At 44.7% G+C, this 10,666-nt stretch overlaps 2 protein-coding genes across 2 annotated transcripts in view; both read left to right on the top strand.

Moving 5' to 3' along the window:
- The first annotated feature begins 3,860 nt into the window (after nucleotides 1-3,860).
- Nucleotides 3,861-5,029, top strand: PAQR7 (progestin and adipoQ receptor family member VII). The gene has a single exon (XM_006883501.1). It carries the CDS (start codon nucleotides 3,888-3,890, stop codon nucleotides 4,932-4,934), a length of 1,047 nt encoding a protein of 348 aa, XP_006883563.1. The 5' UTR covers nucleotides 3,861-3,887; the 3' UTR covers nucleotides 4,935-5,029.
- A 2,457-nt stretch (nucleotides 5,030-7,486) lies between these two features.
- AUNIP (aurora kinase A and ninein interacting protein) overlaps nucleotides 7,487-10,666 on the top strand; it is a 33,099-nt gene continuing 29,919 nt past the window's right edge. Inside the window, 1 exon segment of the mRNA XM_006883648.1 lies at nucleotides 7,487-7,564. Coding sequence (XP_006883710.1) covers nucleotides 7,487-7,564 — 78 coding nt within the window.

Consider the following 10,666-nt stretch of genomic DNA (forward strand, 5'->3'; position numbering starts at 1 on the left):
TTGCTATGTATCAGAGAGCTGAACAAGGACTAAGGAATATAGAAGAAGAATCAATGCCTTTGAGTTGTGGGGTTGGAAAAGAGTTTGAACATACCATGGACCACCAAGAAAACAGATAGATCTGTCTTGAAGAGGGTAAAACCAAGTTTCTCCTTGGAGGCTAGAATTTTGAAGCTCTGTCTCACATACTTTGGGCATGTGGCCAGGAGGGACTGATCCTTGGAGAAGGACCTCCCACTCAGAAGGGTGGAGGGACAGTGCAGGAGAGGAAGACCCTGATGAGATGGATTGATACAGTAACTAGGGCAATTGGGTTAGGTGTGTCAGAGTCAGTGAGACTGGCTCAGGACAGGGCAGGCTTCAGAGCCATTGTACATAGGGTCTCTATGAGTCATAGGTGACTCAATGGTGCATGACAACAACAATTAATCCAGTGGTAAGGATCTTTGTTTTCTTGCTGTTGAGTTTCACTCCATAAAGAAGGCTGCAGTCCTTGACCTTCTGCAGCAAATGCTTCAAGTCCTCCTCAGTGTTGGTGAGCAAGGATGTGTTAGCTGCATAAGGCAGGTTGTTGATGAGGCTTCCACCAATCCTGATGTCACATTCTTCTTCATAAAGTTCAGCCTCCCAAATATCAGTTCCACATATAGATTGAAAAAGGATAGAGAAAGGATAAATCCCTGATGTACACCTTTCTTGATTTTGAACCATGTAACAACAACAACAACAGTGTTTCGTTCCTCTGTTGGGATACCAGTTTCCTGGTCTATGTATAAATTTTGCATAAGCACAGTCAGGTGTTATGGAATTTCCATTGTTCTTAATGTTAGCCACAGTTTGTTGTGGTTGACACAGTCAAATGCCTTTACATAGTCAATGAAACACAAATAGACATCCTTCTGGTCCTCTCTGCTTTCAACCAAGATTCATCTGACATTGCAATGATATCTCTAGTGCTTCAGCCTCTTCTAAACCCAGATTGTGTATCTGGCAGTTCTCTGTCAATGTACTGTTCCAGTTTTTGGATAATCTTCAGTAAGATTTTGCTTGCCTGTGATACTAGTGATATTATTTGATAATTTCCATATTCTGTTGGATCACCTTTTTTTTTAAAAAAAAAAGGCAATAAATCTGGATTTCTTTCAGACAGTTGGACAGGTAGCTATCCTTTAGATTTCTTGCTGTACCAAGAAATGTGCTGGTGAGCACATTACAACAAAATGTACAAAGATCTGGAGTCTGAAAATCTGAGCAAATATCTTATAATTCTTTAAATTCAGCAAATACTGAGCACTAACTACTTTCTAGGCACCAGCGGCTTACAAAATAAGGTGAATGGCTTCTATGTCATGAGTTTACATTAGCAACTCGACAAGAAATACTGTAATGGTCAAAGGATGATTATCTCACAAATGGAAAGGTCATCATAGGAGCTTTAGCAAAGTACAGAAGAAACAAATTTTTAGGGGATGAATAGGAATTTTTCAGGAAAGCAAGATGAGGGAGATATCTCAGGCAGAGGAGCCAGATTGTGCAAAGCTGTGCTGTTGTTAGATGTTGTCATAGCAGCCCCAGGAACAACAGATCAATACCCTGTTCACTGTTTGTAGTCACTGTGTCAATCCATTTCCTCGAGAGTCTTCCTCTTTTTGCTGACTGTCTACTTTTCCAAGTATGATGTCTTTTTCCTAAGACAGGCCCCTTTTGACAACATGTCCTAAGTGTGCGAAGTGAAGTTCCATCACCCTTGACACCAAGAAGCACTCTGATTCTACTTCCTCTGGGACAGATTTGTGTGTGCTCTTGGCAGTCCATGGTATAGTCAATCCTTTTAGTCAATGTGACTATTTAAAAGCATCTATTTTTTAGTCTTTTGTACTCATTGTTCAACTTTCACATGCATATGAAGCAACTGAAAACAGCATATGACTTATGTCAGACACACCTTTAAACTGATGTCCTTACTCTTTCATAGTCAATAATGAAGTCCTTAAGAGCCTTTTTCCCCAGTGCAACACATCCTTTGATTTCCTGACTACTGCCACTAAGGGTGTTGATTGTGGATTCAAGTAGAGTGAAATCCTTGACAAATTCAACCTTTTCTCCATCTATCATGATGTTACCTAGCGATAGGTCCAGTGGTGAAGACTTTTGTTTTCTTGATGTTGAAATGTAACCCATCCTGAAGGCTGCTAATTTTTTTTATACTTCTGCAGTAAGTTCTTTAGACATTTACTTTCTGCAAACAGTATTGTGTCATCTATATAATGTAGGTTGTTAAGTCTTCCTCCAATTCTTATGCCACATTTTCTATTAGAGTCCAGCTTCTTGAATTATTGTCCAACGTACAGATTCACTACATATGGAGAAAGGATGCAACTTTGATGCACACCTTTCCTCATTTTAAACCATGCAGCATTTCCTAGCTCTGTTTGAACAGTTGCTTCTTGAACTATGTACAGATCTTGAAGGAGTATATTAAGTGTTCTGGCATTCCCATCCTTCTCACTGGTGTCCATAATTTATTATGATCCACACAGTTGAATGCTTTTTACATAGTCAATACAACACAAGTAAACATCTTCCTGGTATTCTCTGCTTTCAACCAAGATCCATTTGATACCAGCAATGATATCACTTGTTTCACAGCCTCTTCTGAATCTAGCTTGAATTTCTGTTTCAGCCTTTTTTGAGTAGTCTTCAGCAAGATTTTACTTCCACATGATCCACAGTCAACACTCTGAGCACCAGTAGCCAGGAAATGAAAAGATGTATTGCAATGGGAAAGTCTGCTGTTAGGGACCTTTCCAAAGTTCTGAAGAGCAATGGTGTCTCTCTGGAGACTAAGGTGCGTCTGATACAGGCCATGGTCTTTGCAATCACTTGTTATGCATCAGAGAGTTGGACAATGGGAGTTGGACTCGGGAGTATAGAAGGAGAACTGATGCCTTTGAGCTGTGGTGGTGGAGAAGAGTATTGAGGATACCATGGACTGCTAGGAAAACAAACAGATTCATCCTGGAGAGGGTTAAACTGGGCTAAGAAAACAAACAGATTCATCCTGGAGAGGGTTAAACCGGGCGGCTCCTTGGAGGCAAGAATTCTGAGGCTCCGTCTAACATACTTTGGACATGTTGTAAGGAGAGACAGGTCCTTGGAGAGGGACATCCTGCTTGGTAGGGTGGAGGGACAGTGCAGGAGAGGAAGGCCCTCTATGAGGTGGATTGATTCAGTAGCTGGGGTAATTGGGATGGGTGTATCGGAGACAGTGCGATTGGCACAGGACAGAGACAGAGCAGAATTTAGGGCTGTTGTACATAGAGTTGCAAGCGACTCGATGGCACATAACAACAACAATTATCATGTGAATTGGCAGGCCTAGGGGTTTGGTGGCTGGTTCGGAAGAGTAGCAGGGATGAAGTGTAGTGGAGAGTTAGTGGGAGGCCCTGCCTATTCTTAAGGGACTAAACATTAACAACGGAGTCTTAATGGTGACATGAACTTGATGTAGGAGAGCCTGCCAACCTCTCACATGTCCAGATCTATGCTTTAGGGTCTATGTGAAGCCTTGACTGGAATTGGAGTGACTGAAGCAGGGTGCCCAATGAAGAGAGTGCCTCTCTAGCCTGGTATGGGAGGTGATCATAATTAATGTCTTCCACAATCATTTATTGAGGATTTACTAGCCAGGTACTGTTCCAGGCACCTGGAGTGCATTAGGGAATAAAAACAACTGAAATCCTCATTCCAATGGTCAGTGCCGAACTCCCTTCTCTTAGATCCAGTGCAGGGATTAGGGGAGAAGGGCATCAAGTCCTGTCTGGCAGCTGCTTTACTCTACTGACTACCTGCCTTCTCTCCCCAGCTCCCTTCCCAGGCCCACAGCAATGGCCACAGCGATGGCTCAGAAGTTGAGCCACTTTCTGCCTGGCTTGCGGCAGGTTGGCCCCGAGTCTCGGCCATCCATGCAGCCAGAGCCTGTCTTCACCGTGGACCGAGCTGAGGTGCCGCCCCTCTTCTGGAAGCCATACATCTACGTGGGCTACCGGCCGCTGCACCAGACTTGGCGCTTCTACTTTCGTACGTTGTTCCAGCAGCACAATGAGGCAGTGAATGTGTGGACTCACCTCCTGGCGGCCCTGGTGCTACTGCTGCGCCTGGCCATCTTTGTGGCCACTGTGGACTTCTGGGGAGACCCGCACGCCCTGCCTCTCTTCATCATCGTCTTTGCATCCTTCACCTACCTCTCCTTCAGTGCCTTGGCTCACCTTCTGCAGGCGAAGTCCGAGTTCTGGCATTACAGCTTCTTCTTCCTGGACTACGTAGGTGTGGCCGTGTACCAGTTTGGCAGTGCCTTGGCTCACTTCTACTATGCCATTGAGCCTGCCTGGCATGCCCAGGTGCAGGCTGTTTTCTTGCCCCTGGCTGCCTTTCTTGCCTGGCTTTCCTGCATCGGTTCCTGCTACAGCAAATACAGCCAGAAGCCAGGTCTGCTGGGCCGCACTTGCCAGGAGATGCCCTCTGCACTGGCCTATGCCCTGGACATCAGTCCTGTGGCACACCGTATCTTGATGTCGCCCAATCTTGCCTCAGATGACCCTGCTCTTCTCTACCACAAGTGCCAGGTGATCTTCTTCCTGTTGGCCGCTGCTTTCTTCTCAGCCTGCATGCCCGAGCGTTGGTTCCCCGGTAGCTGCCACATCTTTGGACAGGGCCACCAGATCTTCCACGTCTTCTTGGTGCTGTGCACAATGGCTCAGCTGGAGGCTGTGGGTCTGGACTATGAGGCTCGGCGACCCATCTATGAGCCTCTGCACACTCGCTGGCCCCACAACTTCTGTGGCCTCTTCCTGCTCACTGTGGGCAGCAGTGTCCTCACTGCGTTCCTCCTGAGTCAGCTGGTGCGGTGCAAACTCAAGCAGAAGGCCAAGTAAGGGTGGTGGGAGCTGCCAGGGAGGGAGGTGCAAGGGTGCAGGGGCCCGGACTTGGCTCCAGATGTGAACAAGTCCTGGTAAAGTTGTGTTTGGCTCATGGAGACTCTGTGCACCTCTCAGCAACCAAGAGCAGTACTGGCCAATCCTTGGGTTTGGGGATCAGCTGGGAGCTACCCCTACCCCAGCTCCCTGCCCTGGAAAAGAGAAAGACATAAAAGGTGTGGACTACTTTGGCTATTTCTTCTATTACTTCTCATTAGGGGTAAGGCTGGGGGCTCACTTGGACCCAGGACCCAAATTTGGACTCCTTTTACATTATCTGGGAGGAGAGAAAGTGAAATTTAGGTGCAAACAAGTTTGATATGAGAGGTAGGGGAGGCCTCATTAGCCCCTTGACACAGATTTCATTGGTCTCTGGGGACAGGATGAATACAGGATCAAATTATCTGTTCCTGGAACCTGATCTGGGGTGTTGGAGCTACACAGAAGAGTGTGCCGGACCTAAATGGAGTCTTCGTCACCCTCCTTGATGTTAAGTCCCAACTGTTAACTCTGGCCCACTTTGTCCCACACATCTGATGCTCCCAGCTTCTCTCCTCATTCCTTTTGTCACAATTCAGTGATTTATTTAGTGGCCACAGGTGGGAGCCCTAGGAATCAATGCGAGAAGACCAAGGCCTTAATAAATTGTAATTACCTTGGACCCCTAGGGCCCTTGAGCTGGGAAGGAGGAGTAGGAGTTGCAGTTAGACTAAAGGAAGGACGTTCCAGGCAGGAGGAAAAAGTCTTTGTAAAGGCCCACAAGTGGAAAAGGAGTTCGGTACACAGAGGCTACGGGTGGCCTGGAATTTTAATATGTCTTGGATGGAATAAAGTGACTGTGATAGCAACTGCCTCTGTTTTGTTTGATTTTTATTTTTCCCTCAAATATACTTTATTTTAAATGTGCACTTTGGTGAAAGCAGGATGAAGGCTAAATTGGCCTCAGCTGCTTCTGGGTGTGTTTCTCTCCCTCTCTCCCCTCCTTCCTCTATCTCCCTCTCCTTTTCCTTCTTTCCTTCCGCCCTCCCTCTGTCCCTCTCTCTCTGTCTAGCTCTCTCTTTGGAGATGGTTCTCTTTGAGCCCTGGTCAATGTGGGAGGAGGTTTCCCTGGAGGAAGTTGGGACCTCTTGGGTGTGGGTGGAGTGTGTGATAGTTCCTGTTTTATCCTTGCTTAGGGGTGGAATCAGAGCCTTGCATACTTTTACTGGGGACAGGGTAGGGAGATAGTTTTACTCAGTAAGATTTGTAACAGCCTAAAAGGAATAGCCATAATGCTTCTTGGAGGTGGGGGTAGCAAAACTTTATTTCTCATACTTTTTGAGTATGTTGTTATGAGAGGCCAGTCCTTGGAAAAAGAACATCATGCTTGGAAAGTTGGATTGACACAGGGACTGAATGGTGGGCTCTAGTGTATCCGAGATAGTGAGAATGGCACAGGATAGGGCTGGGTTCAAATCCACTGTTCCCAGGGTCACTGTGAGTTGTGCTTCACTCCACAGCACCTATACCATCAAGCTGACTCAGACTCAGCACTGAGGTTGTAAATGTTTCAGGGAGAGACTGCCCTCTGAAGGGCAGCTTGTGGATTCCAACCACTGACCTTTATGTTAGAATCACAACACAGTAGCCAGCTGCTCCACTAGGACATCTTAAAAAATGTACAATGAAGGAAATTAAATGTCATTTTTAAAAAGGAGCTCTTGTGGCACAGTCCCTAGCAAATAGCACTGCTGACCCAAAGGCTAAGCATCTCTAATGTTTAGAACTGAGTTCTAATCCACCAGGTTCTACCTGGCTTTGCAGGAGAAAGAGAAGTAGTCTCCTCCCAGTATGATTTTACAGCCTTGAAAAGCTAATGTAGGGTCGCTAGGAGTCGGAACCAGCTAGAAAGCAGTGGGGGAATACAAGGAAAAAACCTAAAGAATTACCTACTCTACTGCTAAATGTCTGGGAACCTTATGCTTGCCTTAGAATATATCCATTTAGGGTAGTATTCAAGACTTCGGTTTTAGAGTTAGCAGACTTGAGCTTCAACTCTGCCTTTTCCTTTTTGGGATGAAGGTTCTATGCTCAGAAAAGATCTGATCTTCTGCGTATTTATTAAATTTACAGTAAGAAACGGCAACTCAATAAAAATAAGAAAATATAAATTATTTGCACAATCTCAGAAACTTCCACATAGCATAGTTTCTGGACTATGATCTACAATTGAAAAGATGAAAAATAACCGCGACATCTTACTAAAATGGAAATATGCTCCCTAAGCTTTACAAAGCGCAGGCAGTCAGTGGGCACGGTTGTTTGGCCGGAGTTGGGGGGCGGGGCTCGCTGCCGGGGCGGGACAAGGGGCGGGGCGGACGGCAGGGCGGGGCCTGCGCTTGGACGCCGCGACGTCGCTCCGCCCCAAGCGTTGGCGCGGGATCCGAAAGCGGGCGTGTGTTCTGCTATGATCCTTCCCTGAGGTGTCTGCATTTGGAGCTTGGTTCCTAGTTGACTTAGTCTCCGCGGCCATGAGGCGGAGAGGACCCAAGGAGGAGACCTGCGGCGTCTGGCTGGACGCAGCGGAGCCGAAGAAGCGGAAAATACAAGTAGGAGGTGGCACACTGAGGAAGGACGTTTGGGGCCTGGAGTGGTGGAGGGAATTATGGGGGAACAGGGGAAATAGAAGGATCCCTGATGGCGCAGTGACTAAGTGCTAGAATGCTAACCTAAAGGTCAAGAGTTCGAATCTATCACTCTGATGGAAAGCTGTGGCGGCAGGCTGTTTCGGTAAAGATGGGCAGCCTTGGGAACCTTATGAAACAGTTCTGCTCAGTCCTGAGTCAGAATTCCACGGCAGTGACTTTGACTTTTTTTTTTAAGATTTATTTTATTTTATTATTTTTTATGTGTGTACAGTCAAATTGTATCTGACTAGTACAGGAGGAGTTTGCCCCTCCTTCTCCAACAGAGCATTTGGTGGATTTGTACCGTGTGCCTTCGGTATTGCAGTGCAGCTTCCTGCCACTGGGCCACGAGAGCTCCCTACTTCGACTTTTGACTTGCAGGTGATGGATTTAAAGTAGGGGATAGAAAAAGGAACAGGTTTGGGAACTCAGAGACGAGAGAGATTGGGGTTTAAAGAAGATGGAAAACAAGATCTGGGGAGGCTGGGAAGAAAATTGGGCAGGGAAAGAGGGAGCGAGCTGTGGAGGGCTGGATGGAGCAGGCTGTCAGGTTCTGGGAAGAAGGTGGGACGTTTGTCCTGAGGAATTTAATTGAGTGGACTCTTCTGGAGGTCACAGCAAGTGGAAGTGGTAAGTGTGAAGAGGCAGAAGTAGTGGGCGGTGGTGCATAATCACATTTGGGGGATGCCAACCCCAGGGTTTGCTTCTACCATGCTTGCCAAGTTGTTAGGCCACTCATCTGCCTAGAACCAGTGACTGGGGATAGGGGAATAAGAGAAGGAGTGGATACAAGATAGTGTAAGAATTACTTCATATTCATTATTCAACTTTATAGGGCAGAATGGAACTTCCCCGTAGGGTTTCCACAGCTGTAAAACTTTACAGAAGCCTACTGGCAGCCACATCTTTCTTCCTAATGGCTGGTTCAAACTACGGACCTTATGGTTAGAAGTGGAATGCCTTCACCACAGTGCCAACAGCTCCTAGGGTTGCTGTGAGTTGTAATCAAATCAGTGGCAGTGGGATTTATTTATTATATGTTTTATTGCCCTTCCTGGAGATGAGGAAACATGTTTAGTTACTAACACAAATTTGTCCAAGTAGAAGGGGTTGTTGGATGCTTTTGAGTTGACTGCTACTTATAGCAACCTTAGGAACAAGTTAAAAGTGGTGGTGTGCTGGAAATCCAAATCAGAACTATTATCTGTGCTTGTTATTAAAGGAAACAAAAGTTTAAAAAAATACCATTGTTTACATATTTATACAGAGCACTGTGCCAAGTATTTTGTCTTGTTTTTATGTGCAAAGTAATTTAGATATGTTGTCTTGTTTGGGTACAACTCTGCTGACATACTTGAGCCATTGCTGCAGTCACTGTGTCCATCTGGTTGAGGGTCTTCCTCTCTTTTGCTGTCCTTCCACCTGTCCAAGCATGATGTCCCTCTCCAAGGTATATCCTCTCCTAACCACATGCTTGAAGTATGTGAGATGAAGCTTTGTCATCTTTGCCTCCAAGGAGCACTCTGGCTATACTTTATCCAAGACATACCTGTTTATTCTTTTGGCAGTCCATGGGCTATTCAGAACTCTTCTCCAACACCACACCTCAAAGTATCAATTCTTCTGTCATCTTTATTCATTATCCAGCTCTCAGAGGCATAGCAAGTGATTGAAAAGACCATGGCCTGAATTAAGCGCACTTTAGTCTTCAAACTGTTAATCATTGCTCCTCAAAAACTTGGAGAAATATCTGACTACAAACTTTCCCAGTGAAATACATCTTCTGATCTCCTGACCACTAGTACCAAGGGTGTTGATTTTGGATCCAAGTAAGATGAAATTGTTGAAAATTTTAGTCTCTTCTCCATCTATCCTGATGTGTGTTAATTCAGTGGTGAGGATTTTATTTTCTTGATGTTAAGATGTGATCTGTACCAAATGCTGTATTCTTTACAGCAAGTGCTTCAGGTCTTCCTCACTTTGAGCAAGCAAGGTTGTGTCATCTGCATAATGCAGGCTGTTGATGAATCTTCCTCCAATTTTGATGCTACCTACATTCTTCTTTATAGAGTTTACTTCTCGAATAATTTGCTCAGCATACAGATCAAATTGGAAGGGAACAAGGATATAGCCCTGACACACCCCTTCCTTAATTTTAAACCATGCAGTGTTTCCTTGCTCTGTTTGCACAATAGCCTCTTGGTCCAGGTATAGATTTTGCTTGAACACAATTAAGTGGTCTGGGACTCTTATTCTTTTCAATGTTAGTCATAATTTGTAATATGATAAATAGCATATCCATTTTACATGAAAAATTGAGACTCAAAAGATTAAGTGACACAGATATTAAGGGCAGAATTCTTGTTCACAAGGACTTTACAGTCTTATGGGGAAGAAAGATATACAGAGAATAATAATAATGTTTAGCATTAACAAGTACTTACTACTTTGGTAAAAAGAAATTGTTAGGAATTCAGAGAACACTAGTTGAGGTGGTTCAACAAACATGCAGGCCTGGATGTGCTCACTCATTTATATCAAGAAATTTAAAAAACCACTTCCTGGCCAACCAACTGCAAAAGATCTATATTTTTTTTGTTCCAAAGTAAGATATTTAGCAAGAGTTCAGAAATTATTAAACAATGTCATTAATAACATATGCAAGTACAGCTAGACCAGTACATTGACAGAGTAATTCTAGAAATTCAAGCTGGATTTAGATGAGACTATGAAACAGGGGAATATAATTGTTAATGTCAGATAGATCTTGACTAAAAACAGAGAATACCAGGAAGATATTTTACTTGTATTTTGTTGACTAGACAAGGACATTTGACTGTGTGGATCATAATATAAATTATGGATAATATTGAGAAGAATCTTGACATTGAGCCTCAATCCATATTGTAGGCTGCAGTCCTTGACATTCTGCAGCAGGCGCTTCAGGTCCTCCTCAGTTTCAGCAAGCAGGGTTGTGTCATCTGCATAACGCAGATTGTTGATAAATCGTCCACCAATCCTGAC

Source organism: Elephantulus edwardii, unplaced genomic scaffold (genome assembly GCF_000299155.1).
Source record: "Elephantulus edwardii isolate Elephantulus edwardi_28Jun2011 unplaced genomic scaffold, EleEdw1.0 scaffold00028, whole genome shotgun sequence".
Lineage (NCBI taxonomy): Eukaryota > Metazoa > Chordata > Mammalia > Macroscelidea > Macroscelididae > Elephantulus > Elephantulus edwardii.